This window comes from Nerophis ophidion, linkage group LG10, assembly GCF_033978795.1.
Source record: "Nerophis ophidion isolate RoL-2023_Sa linkage group LG10, RoL_Noph_v1.0, whole genome shotgun sequence".
In the NCBI taxonomy this organism is placed as follows: Eukaryota; Metazoa; Chordata; class Actinopteri; order Syngnathiformes; family Syngnathidae; genus Nerophis; species Nerophis ophidion.
The window spans coordinates 25,004,836-25,031,911 of NC_084620.1; the positions used below are offsets into that span (position 1 = coordinate 25,004,836).

General features: G+C 40.4%; 1 protein-coding gene and 1 long non-coding RNA gene across 6 annotated transcripts; one reads left to right on the plus strand and one right to left on the minus strand.

The window, feature by feature from the left end:
• Nucleotides 1–298: 298 nt before the first annotated feature.
• On the plus strand, nucleotides 299–23,030 carry sult4a1 (sulfotransferase family 4A, member 1). 5 transcript variants are annotated; one of them, XM_061913118.1, is made up of 8 exons: nucleotides 299–586; nucleotides 4,802–4,932; nucleotides 5,042–5,122; nucleotides 5,790–5,916; nucleotides 6,033–6,127; nucleotides 8,983–9,121; nucleotides 15,670–15,744; nucleotides 18,580–18,715. In XM_061913118.1, the coding sequence occupies exons 1-7, from the start codon at nucleotides 418–420 to the stop codon at nucleotides 15,708–15,710; spliced, it is 783 nt and encodes a 260-aa protein (XP_061769102.1). In that variant the 5' UTR covers nucleotides 299–417; the 3' UTR covers nucleotides 15,711–15,744; nucleotides 18,580–18,715. The 5 variants fall into 5 exon arrangements, with proteins under 5 accessions (XP_061769102.1, XP_061769103.1, XP_061769100.1 ...); XM_061913119.1 differs by having other exon boundaries at nucleotides 8,983–9,115; XM_061913116.1 differs by lacking the exon at nucleotides 15,670–15,744 and having other exon boundaries at nucleotides 18,580–23,030.
• LOC133560524 (uncharacterized) lies at nucleotides 1,552–25,965 on the minus strand. The gene is made up of 3 exons (XR_009808472.1): nucleotides 25,840–25,965; nucleotides 14,623–14,831; nucleotides 1,552–7,041 (listed from the first exon to the last, which is right to left on the minus strand). It is a non-coding gene; the product is annotated as an uncharacterized LOC133560524 (long non-coding RNA).
• Nucleotides 25,966–27,076: the final 1,111 nt, after the last annotated feature.

The window sequence follows — 27,076 nt, forward strand, 5'->3', positions numbered from 1 at the left end:
GTAACTATATCAAGAACAACAAAACTTGCGCTACAAACAAGTAGCAAGTTGAGTTATTTTCATGTCATTACATTTACCATGAACAATGTAATACGATAAATAGTACACGCCTTTGTCATGAATTAGTATTTCAGAGAAAAATAAACCTCGTATGTTAAAATGTATTTACGTTAATCACAATTATATTGTAATTATGTGTTAAAATGTGATCGAGGAATAGTGACTGTAATACGTTTTAAAAACGCAAGTGGCTGGTGAGTTTTGCGCATGCGCACACCGTTGATGCTGTTAAAAGGCCAGTGAGAGCATTACGTCACTTTTGTTGCCCCGGAAGCAGTGACGAATCTGCATTGAATGAAGCATACTGCATTTTGGTAAACATATCGCTCATGTGGATTTAAGTGTTCTGACACTACGATGGCAGAGAGTGAGGTCGAAACGCCGAGTACTCCGATCGAGTTTGACAGCAAATACTTCGAGTTTGATGGGATTCGTCTGCCTCCCTTCTGCAGAGGAAAGATGGAGGAGATCGCCAACTTCTCCATCAGAGGGAGTGACATATGGATTATAACCTACCCGAAGTCAGGTGACACACCTTCCTTCACGTAGTATTCAACAATTAGCATGAGCAAAGACAGCTCAACAAGCAGCCTGTGCTAAATAAAACACGTCATTTGAAGGCCATTTAACTTTAGTACAGCAGTTGCAAGGTTTTAGAATCTTAATAAAGGCTACCACTGATGGCAAAGAGGACAAGTGTGATGATAACCATAGAAAAAAAGCTGCAACGTTACGGTGGTACAGTGAAACCGATATAAGCAATTAAACATTTCATTAAAAGATCAATTAGAACATTGGTGCACCCGTCATATATTCCACAGTTTTTTTCCATAAAAAATATCCGTCCATCCATCCATTTTCTACCGCTTATTCCCTTCGGATTCGCGGGGGGGTTGCTGGGGGGGCGCTGGAGCCTATCTCAACTACAATCGGGCGGAAGGCCAAGTACAACCTGGACAAGTCACCACCTCATCACAGGTCCAACACAGATAGAAAGACAACATTCACACACTAGGGCCAATTTAGTGTTGCCAATCAACCTATCTACAGGTGCATGTCTTTGGCGGTGGGAGGAAGCCGGAATACCCGGAGGGAACCCACGCAGTTACAGGGAGGACATGCAAACTCCACACAGAAAGATCCCGAGCCCGGGATTGAACCCAGGACTACTCAGGACCTTCGTATTGTGAGGCAGACTCACTAACCCCTATGACACCGTGCTGCCCAAAATTTAAAAAAATGGTGCTTTGTCATTTCTGTGGCTTCTCTTAATGCTTGTGCAGCAGTTGGCATGCCATTAAAAGTGGAACTGCACTTTTTTATGGAATTGTGCCTATAATTCACAATCCTTATGAGCAACAAAAGCATGCATGTCTTTTTTAAAATGCATTCTAACTTGTATATGAACGTAAATAAAAGTCAGTGTCACGGCTTGGTATAACACAGTTTAAGAGGAACCCAAGGATGCAGACAGACAAGAGGTGAGTCGAGCAGTTCTTTACTTGGGTAGCGTACTCACAAAAAGGTGCTCCTCACAGGAGAGAACAAAAGGCGGCGGTGCAAAAAGGAGAACTCAAAATGGGCACCGTGGATAAACAAAAACTATTATACAAAACTAGAACAAACTTGGGTTGGAGTTGCAAGATGTGCAACTGCTGACGCAGACACCAAGCTGGATGGCACCGGGAGCGGCCAGGATAACAAGTAACACGAAACATGGAAGTCGTCAGGAGTGGAGAGCCAAGGATTGGAATCACCAAGTGCCATCCAGCTGCCAAGGTGCTGCTTAAATATCATCCGGGTATATTGGAGGCAGCTGTGCATGTCTCACAACTCCGCCCACTTAGTGGAAACAGGAACTCTAAGGGGAAGGAGAAATTAAGTGAAGGTCAACATGGTCAACTGCACCAACAGAGGAAAACTGAATACGAACCACAAGGTTACAGCAGGTGGTGACAGTCAGCTTACAAGAGTCTTGGGGAGCCATGACATCATTGCTTCGATTGTGTCTATTCCGACCATAAAACCCAATATTTAACCATCCAAAAAGCGCCAACAATACTCCCATTTATATTTTGTGATCTGACATCATCAGCCGGTGAGCTGCTTTTTCGCTCCTGAGCTTGTAAAAATTGATACTACATTATAAATCGTGCCTTTCACCTTGATAGTAAAATGATTTGGACATAAACTAAGAAGTTGGTACACTTTGATAGACAACTTGGACACGGAAATGGCAAGAAAAACCCGACAAGACGCTCTGCTCCAAAACCCTTTTTTCTTTGCAAGGATAATGAGTCATTCATCAAAATAAAATAAAAGAAGGTGCTGTTCTTCTTTATTTGTCCACATACATTTTAAATCTTCTTATTGTTTTATTGAGCGCATTAAGTTGTGATTAAGTGTAGGGTTTTAAGCTCATCAAACTTTTCTGCACTTCAGACACTGCTTATTTTGGCCCCCCAAGAATTGGGACTCTGCATAATTAGCCATGACAAAGGTGGGTGGGTGACTCATTATTCACATCATTTTTTAAGGGGCGTAAAACGCTATAAAAATATATTTAAAGACACATCTTTGTGTTGTTATTAGCTATTAGTAGCTATTTACATGTAAGGAAGTAAGTAGATGTTATTGATATAGTACTTCTCACAGAGAGAGCTCCCAAAGTGCTTCACATGGTTTAAATACAAACAGCATAATTAAATATCAGCATATAGCATAATGCAACAGCAGAGATAGTGCAGATTAAATATGATAATGAAAATATTTAAAAAATATATAAAAATGATCATGGAATGTTACTGGAACACATGCTTAAACAAATGTGTTTTAATGGCTTTTAGAAAATGTCCACAGGATGGCCAACTCTCATCGTATACGGGAGTGCTTACTCGTGTTACAACATGCTCTTTTTCTCTTTTTTTCTTGCACTTTGGCATTTTTTTCGTTTGTTTCTACAATGTGCTACAGGTACAAAGGGGCTAACTGTTTCGTAGGGTCTGCCATCTAATCATCTACTGTGACGTTAAGAATGAGGAGAAGGTGGTCGATTGAACTAATGTATCTTTTTTTCTCCACACACACACACACACACACACACACACACGCACACACACACACACACAGACACACACACTCACACTCACACTCACACACTATATTGCCAAAAGTATTTGGCCACCTGCCTTGACCCACATATGAACTTGAAGTGCCATCCCATTCTTAACCTATAGGGTTCAATATGATGTCGGTCCACCTTTTGCAGCTGTTACAGCTTCAACTCTTCTGGGGAGGCTGTCCACAAGGTTTGTGTGTTTATAGGAATTTTCGACCATTCTTCCAAAAGCGCATTGGTGAGGTCACACACTGATGTTGGTCGAGAAGGCCTAGTTCTCAGTTTCTGTTCTAATTCATCCCAAAGGTGTTCTATCGGGTTCAGGTCAAGACTCTGTGCAGGCCAGTCAAGATCATCCACACCAGACTCTGTCATCAATTTCTTTATGGACTTTGCTTTCTACATTTGTGCACAGTCATGTTGGAAGAGGAAGGGGCCTACTCCAAACTGTTCCCACAAGGTTGGGAGTATGGAATTGACCAACATGTTTTGGTATCCTGGAGCATTCAAAGTTCCTTTCACTGCAACTAAGGAACTCCTGGAAAAACAACCCCACTCCATAATTCCTCCTCCACCTAATTTCACACTCGGCACAATGCAATCTCCAAGCCCTGACTCGTCCATCAGATTGCCAGATGAAAAAACGTGATTCAACACTCCAGAGAACTGCTCTAGAGTCCGGTGGCAACGTGCTTTACACCACTGCATCCAAAGCTTTGCATTGGACTTGGTGATGTATGGCTTACATACAGCTGCTCGGCCATGGAAACACATTCCATGAAGCTCTGTGTGTACTGTACGTGGGCTAATTGGAAGGTCACATGAAGTTTGGAGCTCTCTTGCAATTGACTGTGCAGAAAGTTGGCGACCTCTTTGCAATATCCGCTTCAGCGTCCGCTGGCCCCTCTCTGTCAGTGTACATGGCCTACCACTTTGTGGCTGAGTTGCTGTTGTTCCCAAACTTTTCCATTTTCTTATAATAAAGCCGACAGATGACTTTGGAATATTTAGGAGCAAGGAAGTTTCACGACTGGATTTGTTACACAGGTGGCATCCTATGACAGTTCCACACTGGAAATCACTGAGAGCGACCCATTCTTTCGCAAATGTTTGTAGAAACAGTTTCTATGCCGAAGGGCTTGAATTTATACACCTGTGGCCGGGCCAAGTGATTAGGACACTTGATTTTGATCATTTGGATGAGTGGCCAAATACTTTTGGCAATATAGTGTATGTGGAGCAAGTTGGTGATTTTCCTTTTAATAATTTATTTGTATATCATTTTGTTTGGATGTTTTATTAATTATATCTGAATAATTTGTATCAAACTTGCCAGCAGTGGACTCTTTGAAAACAACATATCATTTTGGCTGAAATAAGTAATATTTTTTAAGGCACTTAATGTAATAAAAACAGTATTTCTGTGGGAAATTTGTTGGATTATTTTGTCTGACGTTTGACAAACGCTGAAAAAAAGGGATTTAATCCAAGAAACTGTCTTTTTCAGTAGTTTCTCAACTCAGGCAATCAGAACGTAGCTTTTGACAGCCCTAATTTACACTGTATATTTTTACCATTATGTGTCATTATCCACTAATGTGCCTTTGCTTCCTGTCACTGCAGGCACCAGTCTACTTCAAGAGGTTGTGTATCTTGTGAGTCAAGGAGCAGACCCAAATGAGATTGGCTTTATGAACATTGATGAACAGTTGCCTGTCTTAGAGTACCCTCAACCAGGCCTGGACATCATAAAGGTATTTAAAATCTGGTTAAGTACGGCATACTGATTTGTAGCCCATGTATGGAAAAACCAAGCAACAGTTAACGGTCTAATAATTTTTACTGTAATTATTATTTCTACAGGAGCTTATGTCCCCCCGCCTGATCAAAAGTCATCTTCCCTACCGATTCCTTCCCTCAGGAATACACAATGGAGAGGCAAAGGTCAGTTCCATGTTGGCTCATGTCTCCTAACTTTACATTTTTATGGAGTCAATATCCGTCAAATTTAATGTTCAATCAAGTGTAGTCTTTTTGCCAATGCCCTCAGCAGTGTGTTTGTTGTGCATTTTGTATATGAGAACTCACACTTTCCTCAGATCCTCCTGTGCTTGCAGCAGAAACAGTTGAGTTCATCTGTTAGAAAATATTAATATATATTTATATTAATCAGAACACAAATACTTTAATAATCCCCGAGGAGAAATTAAGATTTTCAGCAGAATCCCATTCAAGAGCAGACAAACATAAGGAGACATAACATACATGTAGCCTATTTCTAATTATTAAGTGATGCCTGTTATGTTAAAGGTAATGCAACTTTTATCAACAAGATCCCTCTCTGTTGTGTTATAACATTGTTACAATAACACAAGGCAGCATGGGCCTTGCACTGAATTATATATATATATAAATATATATATATTTTTTGTAGTATGTTTGTTTAGGAAAAAAGTGAAAAAGGCAAAGCCACAGTGTTTGTGACACCAAGCATCAGTACTTTTTCTATTCAATTTCTTGGTGCCCTTCGTCTTGTTTCCCCTTTTGAACCTTAACCTGCATCATAAGAAATGTGTTATTCCCCCAATACTCTCAATATCCTTCGATGCAGGTAATATACATGGCTCGTAACCCAAAAGACTTGGTAGTATCCTACTACCAGTTCCACCGATCTCTTAGGACCATGAGCTACCGAGGAACCTTCCAAGAGTTCTGCCAGCGTTTCATGAATGAAAAGTGTAAGTATGGCAGTTACCACATTCTATACTAATTGAACTCAGTTATTGATCTGGTTATTGGACTGTCCAGAGACGACGGCAAACTCAAAATGACCTGTGTTTTTTTTTTTTCTTAGTAGGATATGGTTCCTGGTTTGAACATGTTTTAGAATTTTGGGAACATCGTATGGACTCTAATGTCCTCTTCTTGAAATATGAAGATATGTACAAGGTAAGGCCGTGTCTCAATTGGTGCACTTGTGTAGTAACACTTCAAGTCATAAGTCATGTTCCTACTAAGAAGTACAGCAGAATGCAGTGCACTGTTTGTTCTCATTGATACAAATGTTGAGTGTATAGTGCTTGGACACTTGGCACCCTTGATAGTTGCCATCTAGTCTACTTAAATGAAGGCGAGTAATCGCAATTTCTAAAACTGTCAAAATCGGCGTAAGGGTACACAATATGCTTACTTATTAAAGGGCACATTTGTGACACAGCCATCATTTCTATACTATACTCTTTATTGTATCATAAGTGGAAGTCCCACAATTTATTTAATGTATTGACATCTCAAAGCGCCACCTAAAAAGATAATTCAAAATAAAACATGCACATTTGACAACAAAGTTAGTAAAGGACAATATGAAAGTATTACAGTAACTGACTAAAAGCACTGAGTATTCAGTGAGCTAAGTGAGGGTGTCACCATGCAGACGGTGATGGTAAAGAGGCGCAGTGTGTACTCCGTACAAATGTGAACAGGAAACCGGGAGTATTTCACCATAAACAAATTGAGAAATTTACATTTAATACATGTGAATTGTATCGGCCGATCTCACTAGTGGATCCTCGTAATCGTCAGCATAAAACATACATCGGAGAGTTCTGAATATATTAGGATGAAAAAAATAGTAAATCGTTTTTGAAAGGGAAAATGATAGAAGTAACATAACTCATTTGGTTGTAGTGATCATAAGAACTGGTGGTGGACTAAACAGGAAACAACAGAGTCCTGAAGCATGTCAAAGTACAGTAAAGATCCTGCCTGCTCTTGTTCCAGCTGTGTGCTTAAGAAGCCACGCTCATTATTTGATGCGTGCCAGTGTGCCTCTCAGTGCGGCCCAGCGTCTGACATAACGCCATCTGGGAATGAAACAAAGTACAACGCAGTCAGGAATAGAAAATGACCCCAACACAAGTCGAGCATGACAAACAAGAAAACTACTATTAATACAGAAGATGGGAAGGATGCTGCAAGACGTAATCAAAATATTTCTAGCTCAACTTATTAAAAAAACATCACACCATTATCACTTCCAATTGGTCGTATTCACTTGACGTCACATCTGGCTCATTAACTATGTGAGACTCCAAGTGGGGGGCCAGCGAGAGTCTGCTGTCTGGGTGGCATTTTGCCTTTCTTATAAAAAATGCCGTAATGATGATAATAATAATAATGGATTAAAATTCATATAGCGCTTTTCTAGACACTCAAAGCACTTCACAGAGAAGTGAGAACCCATCATTCATTCACACCTGGGGATGTAAGCTACATTTGTAGCCACAGCTGCCCTGGGGTGGACTGACGGAAGCGTGGCTGCCAGTTTGCGCCTACGGCACCTCCAACCACCACCTTTCATCCACCAGTGTGAGCAGCACTGGGGGCAAGGGTGAAGTGTCCTGCCCAAGGACACAACGACAGCGATTTGGATGTCAAGAGGCGGGGAGCGACCCTGCAACTCTTAGGTTTCTGGCACGGCTGCTCTAGCCACTGCGCCATGCTTTGTTTTAGGCTGTTAGAACCGTTGAAATTGCGAAAAGGATACAAGTTTTTTAGAGTCCTTTAAGAGGTAATCAGGAAGGACGAAATATGTCAAGATACTATGAAGCGACGACGGGAAAAGTGTCTCTCGAATATATCACGCCAGTCCAAACGAGCAAAGTCGAAGAACGTACATGTTTGTAGTGATCACTTTGTTACAGGTTTGTTCGATAGAATTTTAACGTTTAGTATATCCCATTTAAATTTTATCTTGATTTTTTTTTTTTTTGGTTTATCTTGTTTTGCAGTTTTTTAAAACGTAGTCTTAGTAAAAAAGCAAAAGTGAGCAAAACCCGAAAAGTTAAGCTTTCACTAAAGGCAGCAAACATAAATCAAGCTTACAGCCCAAACACACTGTTGGGATCTGTAGATATATTTTGATAAAGATGGGTAAAACTGGCGTACTCGTCACGACGTATACAACAACATTAACAAACATGGCCGAGTTACAGTGAGCTGTAATAGAGCTTTTGTTGTCTCCCTGTTATTTATCAGAGCACATATGACAACAGACCAATAATCAAGGCCATCAAGTGCTAAAGGCAGTTTGTTTGCAAGGATGCATCCTAGCAAGACACCAAGTTAAATCATGAAATGTAACCTTACCCGTGCATTAACGATGCGTGATCTATCTGGGAAAATCTTGGTACCAATTTCCGTGACCCAACCACACACAAAGAAGTTATTGGTCAGGCTTTTCCAAGCTTTCATCTGTTTTGCCATGTAGAATAATGTCTAGAGCACAAGATAGTTCAACATGTCTTGGAATGCGAATGATGGATAATCCTTGAGCTCACGCGATAAATCTTTTTTTGATAACTTATAGGAATTTATACAATTGCATAGATAGATTTTGTTTTTGCTCGTATAGTGGAGTCCTAGATCCCTTGACTACCCCGATAGTTAGCACGCTGTTTTCTGCAAAGTAGCCATGATGGTTTGGTGGCCCCTACTTTCTCTTACTTTTCAGCTCAAAAGTCACATGACTGAATACAACCTACTAAGATCTGCAGAGAGATGTTCTTCAGCTTCAGTTCTTCTAATGTGAATAGTTACTCCATTATTATTTTTAATAAGAGTACACTACATTGTTTTAAGTTCTAAATCTATTGGTTTTAACTTTAGTAAAGGTTATTATTACCACATTGCTTTATAAAAAAAATAGAGAGAAACGTTTCCGGTTAACCCGAAAAAATGTTTTATATCCATAAACGGTAGAAAATGTATGGATGGATGGAACTAACTTCTTATTCATCCTTTAGGATCTTGGAGCTTTGGTGGAGCAGCTAGCATGGTTCCTGGGTGTGTCGTGTGACAAGGCTCAGCACGAGGCCCTGGTGGAGAGCTGCAACCAGCTTATTGAGCAGTGTTGCAGCTCGGAGGTGCAGTCAATTGGTAGGGGTGAGTAAAAGAGAAATTTTGAGTAAAAGATTTCAGTGACACCATTTTTGCCATTTTAGGGTCAAGCAAGTGGACACACATTTGTAAATGATTACAAGATAATGAGATATTATTGCATTAAAAGCAGAAATAACATTTTTCTACATAATTGGAACTTTATATTGTTACACACATACAAACCCCGTTTCCATATGAGTTGGGAAATTGTGTTACAATGATTTGCAAATCCTTTTCAACCCATATTCAATTGAATGCACTACAAAGACAAGATATTTGATGTTCAAACTCATAAACTTTTTTTTTTTTTGCAAATAATAATTAACTTAGAATTTCATGGCTGCAACACGTGCCAAAGTAGTTGGGAAAGGGCATGTTCACCACTGTGTTACATCACATTTTTTTTAACAACACTCAATAAACGTTTGGGAACTGAGGAAACTAATTGTTGAAGCTTTGAAAGTGGAATTCTTTACTGTTCATGCTTGATGTACAGCTTAAGTTGTTCAACAGTCCGGGGTCTTGTTGTCGTATTTTACGCTTCATAATGCGCCACACATTTTCGATGGAAGACATGTCTGGACTGCAGGCGGGCCAGTAAAGTACCCGCACTCTTTTGCTATGAAGTCCCTGAAATAAGCAGGGGTGTCCATGATACCGTTGCTTGGATGACAACATGTTGCTCCAAAACCTGTATGGACCATTCAGCATTAATGGTGCCTTCACAGATGTGTAAGTTTCCTATGCCTTGGGCAGTAATACACCCCCATACCATCACAGATGCTAGCTTTTGAACTTTGCGCCTATAACAATCCGGATGGTTATTTTCCTCTTTGTTCCGGAGGACACCATGTCCAGTTTCCAAATATAGTTTGAAATGTGGACTCGTCAGACCACAGAACACTTTTCCACTTTGCATCAGTCCATCTTAGATGAGCTCAGACCCAGCGAAGCTGGCGGCGTTCCTGGGTGTTGTTGATAAATGGCTTTTGCTTTGCATAGTAGAGTTTTAACTAGCACTTACAGGTGTAGCGACCAACTGTAAAAAATCAAATCAAATCAAATCAACTTTATTTATAAAGCACATTTAAAATTTACCACAGGGGTAGCCCAAGTGCTGTACAATGGACCGGTTAAAAGATAATACGAGGACCAAGCAAACAACACAACACAAACAGAACATGATAAAAAAAAACAAAAAAGAAAACATAAAAACAGGTTCACAGCAGGTGTATAATGGGGTGTCATTGCAGGATGGATATCACTTAATGTTAAAAGCCAAGGAATAAAACTATGTTTTTAAGAGAGATTTAAAAACAGGAAGAGAGGAGGCTTGTCTAACACTCAGAGGTAGGTCGTTCCAGAGCTTGGGAGCAGCAGCAGCAAAACCTCTGTCACCCCTAAGCTTCAACCTTGTGCCAGGGACCGTCAGTAGCAGCTGATCGGCTGATCTTAGGGATCGGGTGGGGCAGTAAGGCTGAAGAAGGTCGGAGAGATATGTTGGCGCGAGGTTGTTTAGACATTTAAAAACAAGTAGAAGGAGTTTAAAATTGATTCAATAACGCACAGGGAGCCAGTGAAGGGACGCTAATATAGGGGTGATGTGCTCACGTCTGCGGGTCTGTGTTAGCAGACGAGCAGCAGAGTTCTGCACGAGCTGCAGGCGGGCGAGGGAGGCCTGGCTAATGCCAACATACAGGGATGGCCTTGCAGTAGTCTAAACGATTCAAGATAAAGGCGTGAATTAATTTATCAAGGTCATGTCCTGACAGAAGCGGTTTCACTTTCGCTATTTGGCGTAATTGATCAAAGCTTTTTTCAACGACGCTGCTGATTTGTTTTTTGAATTTAAAATCTGAGTCAAACTTTACCCCCAGGTTTGTGACACAGTCGCTGAGATACGGGGTCAGATTGCCGAGGTCAACGCTGGGTGAGGGAGAGCGACTTGGACCGAACAACATAACTTCTGTTTTGTCTTCATTTAAGACTCAGGAAGTTAGCTGAAAGCCAGGCTTTGATGTCGTGCAGGCAGTCAATGAGACGTTGAACTGTGTTGTTTTGTGCCATGGGAAAATAGATCTGGCAATCATCGGCTTGAAAATTAAATGCGATGCCATACTTCCTAAAAATAGAACCAAGGGGGAGAAGGTAAAGCGCAAATAAGATTGTGGCAAGGATTGAGCCCTGGGGGACCCCGTGTGGTAGAGGAGCTGTGGAAGACATAAAACTGTCTATTTTTACACAAAAACTCCTGTCGGCTAGGTACGACCGGAACCATTTGAGGGCGGCGCCCTTAATACCCACACAGTTCTCAAGACGAGTGATTAAGGTGGCGCGGTCGACAGTGTCGAACGCGGCAGACAGACCTAAAAGCACTAGGACGACATATTTGCCAGAATCAGTTGACAGGAGGATATTGTTAAAAACTTTTAGAAGCGCTGACTCTGTGCTGTGGAGGGCTTTAAAACCGGACTGGAACAGCTCAGTGATACCATTATCCTCTAAGAAGGGCAACAACTGACTGTAGACAACCTTCTCTAATATTTTGGAAATGTATGGAAGATTAGAGATAGGTCTAAGGTTAGAGAGGAGAGAGGGAATCCAGGCTTGTTTTTTTAAGTAAAGGTCGTACCACTGCATGTTTAAACTCTACTGGAACTATTCCAGAAGAGAGGCTACTATTGATAATGTTAAGGACACCTGATCCCATAGTAGCAAGTACCTCCTTAAACAGGCGAGGTGGGAGGGCATCTGCAGGAGAACCAGAGGGCTTCATATGACTAACTGTGTCATTTAAAAAAGAAAAGGACACCGGCTCAAACTGATGGAAAACAGAAGAGAAATGCAGAGGAACAGAAGGGTCATATGAAGGCTGGGATAAACTGGCTCTAATTGACGCAATTTTGTCTGTGATAAAATGGAAACAATTTTCACAGAATTCAAAAGAAGCATCAAAACCAACAGATTTGGGAGCATCAATGACAGTGTTAATAGTTTTGAACATAACTCTGGGGTTGTTCCAGTTAAAAGATAGAATCTGAGATAGATATATATTCATCTCTGCTTTTACAGTCATCTGAAAGGAAAGCAGGCTTTCTCTAAAAATGGCAAAGGACACATGCAGCCTGTCCTTTTTCCATCTTCTCTTTGCTCTTCTGCATTCGCGCCTGGCCGCACGAGTGACCTCATTCAACCAGGGCTGAGGCGTGGCTTTAGAGCGACGGTACTTGAAAGGAGCGATCGTGTCCAGTGTTTGTAAACAAATAGAGTTGAACCCAGAAACCAACTCTTCAGTATTTGGACATACAGAGGCTGCAGAATTATGATCACAAAGAGTTGAAAAAATGGAGGAGAACAGAGCAGGAGATGACGAATTAAACATGCGAGAGTGTTGAGGCGGAACGCACAATTTAACCGGACACTGAGTGGGAAGATCAAACAGGATCGGCATATGATCAGAGAACACAGCGTCGCAAATGTCCAAATTTAAAACACACAAACCATACGAGAGCACTAAATCGAGTGTATTCCCGGGTTCGTGTGTAGAACCACACACAGACTGTACAAAGTTAAAAGAGTCAATGACATTCAGGAAGCTCCTGTATAAAGGTTCGTCTGGGCAGCAGGTGTGAATATTGAAATCATCAACAATTAGGACACGATCATATTTGGGGAGGATTTCGGCCAGAAATTCAGAAAAGTCATTTATAAAGTCTTTGTGGTACTTGGGTGGTCGATATATGACGGCACACAGGACGACATCAGAAAGACCCAGTTCAAATATGCATAGTTCGAAGCTTGAAAAGGAGAATTGCAGGTGGTTCTGACGGCATTTAAAGTGATTTTTAAAAACGACTGCTAATTCTCCTCCTTTTCGGCCGGACGACCGCGGAGAATCAAAATAGGAACACTCCGGAGGCAGAAGTTCATTAAGAGCGGCGGACTCCCCGACTCTCAGCCATGTTTCTGTCAAACAGAGGAGGTCCAGTCTGCGGGAGACGAATAAATCCTTCAGGATAAATGTTTTGTTGGTCAAGGATCTTGCTAAACAAGACCGAACTTAACGGGGGCCGGCGCGTCCAAGGCCGCTGCGTCCAAGGCCGCTGCTAATCCAGATGGGGCCCGACACACAGCCCGCAGGTGGCGGGAATTCACGGCGCACCTCCGGGAGCGGGGACAGCAGGACCGAGGCGGGCAAGCTTCCCTCTGCGGACTGACGACTGGAACAATCCAGGACCCGGCGGGATCCAGCGAACGCGGGTGCAGGAAGAAACCAGGTACTGGACCATACCTCCTTCGGGAAGCCACGGAAAGCCGGGCCAGGAGTGCCCTAACTCTCACCAGCTGGCCACCAGATTTGCTGCGGCGCCGGTGGCGCTTTTGCCGGGGGGGAGGAGCCATTGGGCGAAAAAGGAAAGCAGGAATCCGGCCAGGTGAGAATACTGACTTGGACGTCGAAAAACCAACGTAGAAGTTGATCATGTCCGTGTGAGAGGGACACAGATCCAACAGCGTTTGGCGATCATACACCAACAGTGAGCTGACAGGGACAACAAAAAACGTGAACAGCACAAAAACAAACAGAGCTGACAGCGGAAGACAGCAAGCCACAGCACATACTGGCGCCATCTTGGATCAAGGCCTGTAGTTACTGACAGTGGTTTTATGAAGTGTTCCTGAGCCCCTGTGGTGATATCCTTTACACACTGATGTCGGTTTTTGATGCAGTACCGCCTGAGGAATCAAAGGTCCGTAATCTCATCGCTTACGTGCAGTGATTTTTCCAGATTCTCTGAACCTTTTGATGATTTTACGGACCATAGATGATAAAATCCCTAAATTCCTTGCAATAGCTCGTTGAGAAATGTTGTTCTAAAACTGTTCGACAATTCGCTTACAAATTGGTGACCCTCGCCCCATCCTTCTTTGTGAATTACTTAGCATTTCATGTAAGCTGCTTTTATACCCAATCATGGCACCCACCTGTTCCCAATTAGGCTGCACACCTGTGGGATGTTCCAAATAAGTGTTTGATGAGCATTCCTCAACTTTATCAGTATTTATTGCCACCTTTCCCAACTTCTTTGTCACGTGTTGCGGGCATCAAATTCTAAAGTTAATGATTATTTGCAAAAAATAAATGTTCATCAGTTTGGACATCAAATATGTTGTCTTTGCAGCATATTCAACTGAATATGGTTTGAAAATGATTTGCAAATCATTGTATTCCGTTTATATTTACATCCAACACAATTTCCCAACTTTTATGGAAACGGGGTTTGTATATACAGTAAACAAATAGTCGATGTACATATACAGTACATATTCATTTAGCCAACCATAACTTCAAAACTGTTATGTACGTAAGGGGTGGAAGGAGAAGACACCACGAAAAAACTCAGGTTACCAGGTTTATTGTAACCTTTGATGATTGTGTGGGGGGTGCATGCTACTCTGCGCGTTGGTTGCAGGACTAAGTGTGGAATTAACCGTGTAAATAATACCAGAGGATGTTGTACGTGCGGGATGGATGAATTCTTTGTCCGTCCGAGAGGGTGAGGCACAAAGGAAGTCCGGGGACAGGCAGGAGGTCGAGGGCAGGAGAGAAACGACAAGGTCTGTGTCCAGGCAAGGGTCCAGGATCAAGGGAGGCAGTCCAAAATCCGGATGGAGGTCGAGGCACAGAGCTCGAGCACACGGAACAAGGCGGGTACTGCGAGGGAGACAAGGAACATGAGTCAAAAAGACAAAAGGACACGAGAACTTGGGCGAGGACAACAAGAGGGAAGCCAGAGACGTAAAAATTAGTACTGAGAGTTAACAACTTTCCGGCGTAGGTTCCAAGGAATGACTGGTCTCTATACTGTCCTCCTGATTGCTGCCAGGTGCGCTGATCGCTGACAATCGGCAGCTGCAGCGAAGCGTGGCCGTAAAGCGTTCGGCATGTGCGGGGCGTGTACTGGCCCTGTGGGATCATGCTACGGGAGAATTGTGGGTTCGAGACCGCGCCGTGACAAAAACCCTACATTAATGTTTTATATACACTACCGTTCAAAAGTTTGGGGTCACATTGAAATGTCCTTATTTTTGAAGGAAAAGCACTGTACTTTTCAATGAAAATAACTTTAAACTAGTTTTAACTTTAAAGAAATACACTCTATACATTGCTAATGTGGCAAATGACTATTCTGACTCAAAATTTGAGAAGCACTTTGCGATACTATTGTAACAATTAGTCATTTCCTGCATAAAGTATCTAATACTGGTTGAGCTATTTCAATGTTTTGGTAACTACTGCATGTTTTAATGTTTGCTTATCAAACTCTAAAACAGGGGTTGAATCATTTTGAGTTCTGTTTTCTTTCTAAATATCCAAGAGAAAATAAAAGAATAAAACAAACATTTTAAGATTCGTATTTTAATTTGAGGCCGTGTGTCCTTTGTCATTTTTTTTTCTCTTGTCATTAATTTATCCACATTTTATTATAATTTTTCTCTTTTATGTCAATGTTTCATTATGCTTTATGTCAAGTTTGTCCTTTGTTTTTCAGTTTCTTCATTTTGTTTTGAGCCCATGGAAGTCTATAGCTGATATTCAGTTGGCCGTTTGTCACGTTTCATTGCAGGTGAGCTCTACTTCATTTGATTATCAAATAGTTTAGGTAAAATATTTGACCTACACAAGTAGTTTAAAAACAGGCTGACATGACAAAGACAGTCTTAAATGACGAACATATATTCAGAATCACAAAATGAATAACAAAAACCAGCAAAGTGCTGCTCAGTTCCTTATCTCACCACAGACCTCCAGTTTTAGACAGCGTAAGGTGTGTTGTCATTGTTTACTTGCTAAAATTAGCCTTTGGCTAGACTGACCATACATCCTCTTTTCCCCGGACATGTCCTCTTTTGCGGGACTGTCCGGGGTGTCTGGGCAGGTTTTCTTAAATGCCTCAAATGTCCGACGTTTCGAGTCAGGGTTACTTGTATTTTCAATGTACGTCCAGAGTTAAGAAGAAAACAAATTGTGAAGGTGTGCGCACGCAGCAACATTCGTGAGGGAGCGGCAGAGACAGAGAGATCGAGAGAAAGAGGCAGAGAATTGATTGTAAAGCAAGCCGTACTTGTTCAACAGCCACACGGGTCACACTGAGGGTGGCCGTATAAACAACTTCAACACTGTTACAAATATGCGCCACACTGTGAACCCACACCAAACAAGAATGACAAAAACATTTCGGAAGAACATCCGCACCGTAACACAACATAAACACAACAGAACAAATACCCAGAACTCCATGCAACACTGACTCTTCAGGGACGCTACAATATACACCCCCGTTACCCCCCTGCCACCCACCTCAACCCCGATTAGTTCACATCAAATATTCCACGTTGAAAAATATTTTTGGTGGAATATTTTTCATATTTTGTGTGTTTGCCATAAAAAACAGTTTTGTTTGACAAAAAAGGGCGGAAAACAAACAAACAAAAAAAAAACATAAAAAAAACCTAAAACAATTTGAAATGAGGGATAGATGTGAAGTTAATGAAGACGCCAGAGATTTAAGCGTTAAATATAAATTGTATGTATGCCCTGGCACACCATTATCATAATTTCATGACCAAAGCAAAATACTTTTTACACTTTTATACTGAAATAAATACACCTACAACTTATTAAATAAAAACATAGAAAAAACTACTAGCAGCGGTAAAGTTTAGATCCATGAAGGAAAGAAGAAAGTGAATGAATGTTTATAACTGAACACATTTACATATGCACATACATTTTTCTTTTTTTTATATTATTTCTTTTAATGAATTAAGTAATGTTTATGACAACCTTTTTCCAAAACACAGTATATAATGTAAGATATAACAGGACAATGCATACATTTATCAAAAGGCTTACAAAAAAGTGGGATCCCAAAAATGTATTTTTATGACTTGATGGGGTCCATGGGACCCCTTTTTGAAAATTCCTAGCACCAACACTGGAATCAACAGAGGAGAACAAATGCTTTATTTAAATAAATAAATTATTTATAAAGCAAGTTCAAGTATCATTGGTAAATGTTCACCTAGTCCTGGCCTTGGCACGTATATGTGTCCTCTTTTTGGGATTTCACAATATGGTCAGCCTAGCTATGGCCGTGTCAACGTTGGATATAACGCGGTCGTTGGGGTCCATGAAATACCGATCGCATTATTCCTGAGATTGCGGTTAATAAAAATCCTTATTTTTTACCCTTTTTCTGTTTGAAAAAGTTATGCCTTGATGCTCGGCTGCCTTCACCTACTTGGTGGACAGGGCCCCCAAGTGACGTGACGTGAACGGTGGCTTGATCTCCCATATCACAGAATGGGGTGGACACTATCCACCAGTAGGTATGGACATCACTCGGTCAATATTTACCGTATTTTTCGGACTATAAGTCGCAGTTTTTTTCATAGTTTGGCCAGGGGTGCGACTTATACTCAGGAGCGACTCATGTGTGAAATTATTAACACATTACCGTAAAATATCAAATAAAATTATTTAGCTCATTCACATAAGAGACTAGACATATAAGATTTCATAGGATTTATCGATTAGGAGTGACAGACTGTTTGGTAAACGTATAGCATGTTCTATATGTTATAGTTATTTGAATGACTCTTACCATAATATGTTACGTTAACATACCAGGCACCTTCTCAGTTGGTTATTTATGCGTCATATAACGTACACTTATTCAGCCTGTTGTTCACTATTCTTTATTAATTTTAAATTGCCTTTCAAATGTCTATTCTTGGCGTTGGGTTTTATCAAATAAATTTCCCCCAAAAATGTGACTTATACACCAGTGCGACTTATATGTTTTTTTCCTTCTTATTATGCATTTTCGGCAGGTGCGACATATACTTCGGAGCAACTCATACTCCAAAAAATAGGGTTGTTTTAAAGAAAAAATGTATTCCTTCTTTTACGTGTTATGATCTGGTGGCATGTCTGTGAAGGTCGTGTCTCTCAGAATGCAAAGCACGGCAGGAAGCACCTTGCAGGTAAGAAGGCTTGTTTAATTCCAGTACAAGGCACAAAAAAAATGCAGGGCATCAGCATCGCGTGAAGTTAATGGGAACGCAAAGGATCGGCAACAGTAAACAACAAGAAAGTCTTTGTGTAGCAAAGAAGTAGCGTAACTGTCGCGTTGAGTACCTCAAAACAGGACATGATTGGAGAGGAAAAGTTATGACGGCAAGTTTGTAAATAAGCAACAAATTGGTGGGAAACAACGCGATTGACTGGTGGAAAATGAACGGGCAGAAATTCTGAGTCAATGACACAACAGTGTTATATTGGACCGCGCTATATCGAACTTCGAGTGTATAAGTAAAAAATATTGATATTTTTGTTTGTTTTTAACAATTTTTATTAATGATTTATTTCTCGAACCCCTTGCGTATGCTCGTTACAGGTCATGTGGGTCTATGGAAGGACGTCTTCACTGTGTCAATGAATGAAAAGTTTGATGCGGTGTACAGACAGAAGATGGGAAATTCCAACCTGAACTTTCATTTCGGCCTGGGAGAAAGAACTGATTTTCACCCGGCAACTGATTAATAACTTCACAATCCAATCCAAGCAACTGCTCACTTAACTCTCAGTGCATGAGCCTTACACGTTTGTGTGCTTAAGTACGTGTCACGACATGAATTTACATGTTATTCAAGTATCCTTCATCATCAGTCTACTGTAACACTCCAATTGGTTTTAAACACACCTGTGAAATGTTTTACAGTTGTACATGAGTTGATGTACATTTACACCATACAAAACCAACTTTATTTATAAAGCCCTTTAAAAACAAACACAGTTATGGATAAAAAGAACAAACAAAACAAGTCACAATTTAGATAAAAAAAAACTTAAGATTCAACAGGATGTCCACATTAGATATGGCATTTCCGGTTCTCTTGTTTGTCTCCCTTTGAAGTCCAGGAATTGTTCAGTGTTCTTTTGATGATTGGTTGTTATGATGTAAGACTTTTAGTGGATCCAGGAATTTGTAAAGCCAACATAAAAGAAATCACACACAATCTTGCTTCTGTTTGCCATGTGATAGAAGCTCAGCATGCAATCACAGATGTCCTCACCGCTTATATTGTCATTTGACTTCCTTATGGCTGCGTGTCTTCTCACATGGACCTGGACTTGGTCTGCCTTTGACCATCTACAGCAGGCCTGGGCAATTATTTTGACTCGGGGGGCTACAATTAGAGAAAAAAATGTGTATGGGGGTCGGTATATCACTTTTTAATAACACATATACAAAACCTCACAATAATGTCTGATTGAATGCTAAAAATGTTATGACAGACCACCTTAAAATTGTAATGGAATTTAACATTTTCTATGAACGATAAAAAACACTGAATATTGACAAAATATGAAAGTCACACACCCTGTCGATCGACATATTTTACAATCAAGTGAAACGCAACAAAAATGCAACAAACGTTGAAATAAACCCACCTACAATCTGATGCATCTGATATATCACTAAGCTTTAGAACTTTGTTGTGAAAATCTCCTTCCGCGTCTGTGAAAACGCTTCCCACCCAAACTGCTTGGTGCCTCGTCTGAGCTGCTGTGACATACATAACCATAGTAACTAATTAAATTACCATAGTAAATAATTAGATTACCATAGTAACTAATTAGATTACCATAGTAACTGGTATATCATCCATAAATGCAGATTCCAACCATTGAAATATGTTGTATAGTTGAAGATTTACGGTCATTAGAAAACATCACTGCACATCATAATGGCAGCTACACTTTCCATCTTAGAGATCTAAAAAAAATAGATTAAAAAGCTTAACGGGCCGCATGTGGCCCCCAGGCCTTAATTTGCCTAGGTCCGATCTATAGGATCTCTTTGATTGATTGATTGAAACTTTTATTAGTAAATGGTAACACCCGAATAAGTTTTTCAACTTGTTTAAGTCGGGGTCCACGTTAATCATTCCATGTACAAAACCCAAAACCAGTGAAGTTGGCACGTTGTGTAATTTGTAATTAAAAACCGAATACAATGATTTGCAAATCCTTTTCAACTTATATTCAAATGAATACACTACAAGGATAAAATATTTAATGTGCGAACTGAGAAGCAGTTTTTTTTTTGTGCAAATAATCTTTAACTTAGAATTTAATGGCAGCAACACAGTGCAAAAAAGTTGGTGCAGAGGCATTTTTTACCACTGTGTTACATGGTCTTGCCTTTTAACAACTCTCAGTAAACGTTTGGGAACTGAGGAGACCAATTTTTGAAACTTTTCAGGTGGAATTCTTTCCCATTCTTGCCTGATGTACAGCTTAAGTTGTTCAACAGTCCTGGGTCTCCGTTGTCGTGTTTTACGCTTCATATTGCACCACACATTTTCAATGGATGACAGGTCTGTACTACAGGCATTCCAGTCTAGTACCCACACTCTTTTACTATGAAGCCACGCTGTTGTAACACGTGTCTTGGCATTGTCTTGCTGAAATAAGCAGGGGCATCCATGATAACGTTGCTTGGATGGCAACATATGTTGCTCCAAAACATGTATGTACCTTACAGAATTAATGGTGCCTTCACAGATGTGTAAGTTACCCATGCTTTAGGCACCAACACACCCCCATACCATCACAGATGCTGGCTTTTGAACTTTGCGCCTACAGCAATCCGGATGGTTCTTTTCCTCTTTAGTCCGGAGGAGATGACGTCCACAGTTTCCAAAAACAATTTGAAATGTGTACTCGTCAGACCACAGAACACTTTTCTTCTTTGCGTCAGTCCATCTTAGACGAGCTCGGGCCCAGCAAAGCCGACGCAGTTTCTGGGTGTTGTTGATAAATGGCTTAGGCTTTGCATAATAGAGTTTTACCTTGCAATTACAGATGTAGCGACGAACTGTAGTTACTGACAGTGGTTTTCTGAAGTGTCCCTCAGCCCATGTGGTGATATCCTTTACACACTGATGTCGCTTTTGGATGTAGTACCACTTGAGGGATCGAAGTTCACAGGCATTGCCGCTTACGTGCAGTTTTTTTCTCCAGATTCTCTGAACCTTTTGATATTATGGACCGTAGATGGTGAAATCCCTAAATTCCTTGCAATATGCTCGTTGAGAAATGTTCTTAAACTGTTCGACAATTTGCTCACGCATTTGTTCACAAAGTGGGGACCCTCGTCCCATCCTTGTTTGTGAATGACTGAGCATTTCATGGAAGCTGCTTTTATACCCAATCATGGCACCCACCTGTTCCAATTAGGCTGTTCACCTGTGGGATGTTCCAAATAAGTTTTTGATGAGCATTCCTCAACTTTCTCTTTTTTTTTTTGCCACCTGTGCCAGCTTTTTTGAAACATGTTGCAGGCGTCAAATTCCAAATGAGCTGATATTTGCAAAAATAAAAGTTTTCCGGTTTGAACGTTGAGTATCTTGTCTTTGCAGTCTATTCAATTGAATATAGGTTGAAAATTATTTTCAAAACGTTGTATTCTGTTTTTATTTACGAATTACACAACATGCCAACTTCACTGGTTTTGGGTTTTGTACAATAGAAGCCATCCTCACTGGATTGTTGTTAAACCTATTTGTGATCACCAGCACAAGACCTGTAACTCGAATCAATGACGCTCTTCTTCTTTTGTTAATTGTCATCAGGCATGGCTGACATGGCTTAGGGAGAAGGTTTTTTTGTTGTGGTTCCAGCTGCTGGAAGTTCCTTAGCCAATAATTCTGGGAATAGTTTCAACCACGCGTAGTACTGCTGCTGCCCCAGGTCCCAAGCTGTGATCAGCAAAAGTATCCTTCCCTTGATAAACTTTAAAGTCCTGCACCAAATTATCTGGACTATATAGCTTTCCTGACACAAAACGTCTGACGGGACGTCGGCCTACGAAAGGGATCCTTTGCTCAGCTATGCATGTTTTTAATGGTATTGGCAGGCTTAGGCAATCTTGCCTTGCATTTTACTTTTGTAACTGTATGTAAAAATGTTCCCACTGAAGTGGTAGTTATGCGTTCTTTACAGTCCTTTGTTTTCGTTAATGTTTCCCTTGTTTCCATGTTTTGTTTTTTTTTTACCTTTTTTTGTGGACTGTTCATATCTACACAGCAACCACATCATTCCCCATTGTGGGATAATAAAGTCTATCCTATCCGATCCTTACTCTGCCCAGAAAAAGTCTGACTTTACAAAGAGTTTCTCTTTTTTTCTCTCTGATACATCCAGTTCATGGACAGTTTTTAGTGACCTCGAGTCTGCTTGTGTTTTTGTTTTGCTGGGCCAAAACTTCTCGTAAGGCGAATTGCAGGTGCCAAAGAGCCTCATTTGTTCAGCGGTGGTTCTCAGACGCCCCCCATCTATCGCTCTGTCTCATTTGTTCACGCTTGCTTGTGAAAGTATCAAAGACTTTGTTCAGGTATTCCATAGGACTTCTGTTTTTAAAAACCTTGACAGTTGGTATAGGCCTGGATAACATTGGTTGAAATCTTTATTGGGAGGAAACAACTGCAAACTGTCAATGTGGTGATGAACACAGTATTTTACTATTGATCACCTTTAAAGCTGGCATACACAATTTTAGAAGAGTCCTGTGAGAAAAAGGCCTGGAAAACAATGTTAAATATTATGTGATATTATTGATGATGAATACATAAGAAATGTGTTCTTTTCCAAAGCCGGATGTTTTCCGATTCTGGAATAAGCCATGTAACTTGAAAATATTGTTTACACATTTTGTTGTACTGAACCTTCTGAAACCTGCCCATTTTTGTTGTTCATTAAAAATGTTGTTGCAAGGGATAGGAAACACATGCTCTTCATTAATGTAACTTATGCCTGAAACGAATAAATCTTTACAATGACTCTGGTGGGAGAATCTTATGTCTGCAACAACACTGAAGACTGGGAGTGGTCCTGCTGCAGTGTGTGTGTTTGCTAATTATGCCCCTTATTTTCATTGACTAAATGTGTAAATAAATGTATGAATACAGATCTCTGGTGTGATATTCTTCAACCTGATATCCTACCAAGTCTGCTACAGGTAAACACAAACTTTACATTTGTGGTCAGTTGCTGACGTCATAGCACAGAGCGAAGGATGATAAAGTTGTATAAAGCACAAGGGTAGTGCCAAATGGGTCACGCTACTAAGCATGCACACAAACGCTAAAGGTTTCCTCAAACAAAATAACCATAGCAGTTGAGGTCAAACACGTTGATATGTTGTGGTTATTTTTAGCATTATTTTACATACCAGGAAATAAACCAAAACCTAAAGTGCATGGCTGGTTGTTTGTCTATCGGCAACTTTAAGGGGAAGGAATGAATGTCAACAAGTATTTTGACTTGCTCATATATGCATAATAATAATAGAAAAACTGCAAAAGCACTTGTTCCATGACCTATACTGGACATTTTCTGAAAATGTCATCAAAATCTGTCCATTACGTATGCTACATGCTATTGGTTTACACAAGTCATTTTTTTTTTTTTAAATGAAGCAGCACCTTTTTTCAGAACGCCGTTTTAGAGCCATTTTAACACAAATGATATAGAACCACCTTATGGAATATTTGCAATGAAAACATAAATTGAATTATTAGTGATTCAGAATAATACCCACCATCCATCCATATTCTACTGCTTGTTCCTCTTGGGGTCGCAGGGTGCTGGAGTCTATCCATACAGTATATATAGATCCAAATCTCATTTTATAACTGACTGACTAACTGATTGTTTCTTTGATAAAAAAAACAAAAAAACAATGTCTGTAAAATAAAATTTCGCCAGTCTTTTGAACAACTTTAGGTAGGACCAGCTAGGCCCTACCATTAGTATGTAGCATTATATTCCTTTACCTACTTTTCATGGCTAAACGAGCTGAAATGACCACCATCACCTTCTAGCGTTTTGGAGACACACAGCGGGACAGCTCTGGTGCACATTATTACAAGTATGTGTTGTCAGCTGGTCCAGCAAGTAGCATGCTCTAAACCAGTGGTTCTCAAATGGGGGTACGCGTACCCCTGGGGGTATTTGAAGGTACGTCAAGGAGTACATGAGATTTTTTTTTTTTTAATATTCTATAAATAGCCACAATTCAAAAATCCTTTATAAATATACTTATTGGATAATACTTCAACAAAATCTGAATGTAAGTTCATAAACTGTGAAAAACAAATACAATAATGCAATACTCAGTGTTGACAGCTAGATTTTTTTGTGGACATGTTCCATAAATATTGATGTTAAAGATTTCTTTTATTGTGAAGAAATGTTTAGAATTAAGTTCATGAATCCAGACGGATCTCTATTACAATCCCCAAAGAGGAAACTTCAAGTTGATGATTACTTCTATGTGTAGAAATCTTTATTTATAATTGAATCACTTGTTTATTTTTCAACAAGTTTTTAGTTATTTTTATATCTTTTTTTCCCAAATAGTTCAAGAAAGACCACTACAAATGAGCAATATTTTGCACTGTTATACAATTTAATAAATCAGAAACTGATGACATAGTGCTGTATTTTACCTCTTTATCTCTTTTTTTCAACCAAAAATGCTTTGCTCTGATTAGGGTGTACTTGAAATTTCAGCACTGAAAAAAGGTTGAGAACCACTGCTCTAAACATTCATTTACCTGGTAGGGCTGGGCCGCATCAGGTATTCCACAAGAAAAGCTTTGTTAAAAAATTCCAATCTTCTCAAATGTTATATTTATTTTTAAAACAGAATTAGTTCGAATAATTAAATGAAGAATTAAAAAGAAAATAAGTAAATATATGTTTAGGGTTGTGAAATACTGCGATGAAGTGGCGACTTGTCCAGGGTGTACGCCGCCTTCCTCTCGATTGGTGCTGAGATAGGCTCCAGCGACCCCCACGACCCCAAAGGTGAATAAGAGGTAGAAAATGGATGGATGGATGGAATTAGTTCAAATAATTAAATGAAGAATTAAAAAGAAAATAAGTAAATATATGTTTGGAGTTGTGAAATACTGCGATGAGGTGGCGACTTGTCCAGGGTGTACGCCACCTTCCTCTCGATTGTAGCTGAGATAGGCTGCAGCGCCCCCTGCAACTCGAAGGGAATAAGCGGTAGTAGATGGATGGATGGATGGGTTGTGAAATATATTCTGTTTAGGCAACGCACGGAGAAGGTCTCGATGCGCGGGGAACGTCAATTCCGCTTTTTCCTGTTCAGCAAAACGGCGGCGGATAATAGTTTGGTGGTAGTCTCCTTTGCTTTTGTGCTGGATGTTGATGTGTTTCATGAGGACATGAACACCTTGACATAAGTAGATGTTACAGCAGAGTACTGGAATAACGAGTGCAAAAAGGCGACTGCTCCCAGTCTTATCCGCTGTGCTGTTACTGGAAAAAGAAGCGGAAATGACACCGTGCTGTTGTCGTAAACGTAGTAATAAAAGACAAATTACATTAAATAAAAATATTTGCAGTGTTCATCGTGTGAGGCAAAGCAGAAGAACGCAAATAGCCTGATGCAAATACAAAAGGTGTGACCCTATAATTGACAAGGTTTATGCGGAATGTTATTGCTGACGGATCCCGCTCATCGTGTTTTGTGCTTTTGTGCCTGAGCATTTTTGTTTTATTGGCACCATAGTTTTTTTTTTTTTTAATCATTGACAGTGTAGACAATAAAACTCACCGATGTTGTCCTCGAAAGCTTTTTTGGATCCACCGTATTAATCCACGACATACAGTATACACTACATTGCCAAAAGTATTTGGCCACGTACCACATATGAACTTGAAGTGCCATCCCATTCCTGACCCATAGGGTTCAATATGATGTTGGTCCACCTTTTGCAGCTTATTAAAGCTTCAACTCTTCTGGGAAGGCTGTCCACAAGGTTGCGGAGCGTGTTTATAGGAATTTTTCACCATTCTTCCAAAAGCGCATTTGTGAGGTCACACACTGATGTTGGTCGAGAAGGCCTGGTTCTCAGTATCCACTCTAATTCATCCCAAAGGTGTTCTATCAGGTTCAGGTCAGGACTCTGTGCACGCCAGTCATCTACATCAGACTGTCATCCTCGTCTTTATGGACCTTGCTTTGTGAAGTGGTGCACAGTCATGTTGAAAGAGGAAGGGGCCTATTCCAAACGGATCCCACAAAGTTGGAAACATGGAATTGTCCATAATGTTTCGGTATCCTGGAGTTTTCAAAGTTCCTATCACTGGAACTAAGGTCTCAAGCCCAACTCCTGAAAAACAACCACACACCATAATACCTCTGCTGACCCCTCTCTGTCAGTTTACGTGACCTACCACTTAGTGGCTGAGTTGCTGTTGTTCCCAAACTTTTCTATTTTCTTATGATAAAGCCGACAGTTGATTTTGGAATATTTAGGAGCGAGGAAATTTCACGACTGGATTTTTTTCACAAATGTTTGTAGCAACAGTCTCTATGCCTAAGTGCTTGATTTTATACACCTGTGGCTTAATAAATGTGATCAGCACACCTGATTCTGATCATTTGGATGTTTGGCCAAATACTTTTGGCAATATAGTGTATGTATAATGTACCGCTGGGTAGCAATTTTAAAAACAATTTTTTGAAAGTGTTATGAACACAGCGCGGTGGGACGAATGTCCGCGCGTGCGTGTCCAATAGAAACGAGGCAGCCAGCTACGCACGGAAGAAGAGTCTCCATAGCAACGCTGCTGTAACATTCACTAACTGAGAAATGTTTCTGTGCTTTCATCAAGCCTGGTTGATTCCCCCCCCTGCATCTTTTAGGATTAGACAAGACAACACATTTTTTGCAGGGCCATTTTCAAGAAGGATATTTAAAGAGAAACTACATCTTGTGAAACCATGTCAGCCAATCCCGGAAGCTCGAATGGGTTCTACAAGTTGGGAGTTCAGATACTTAATTTCT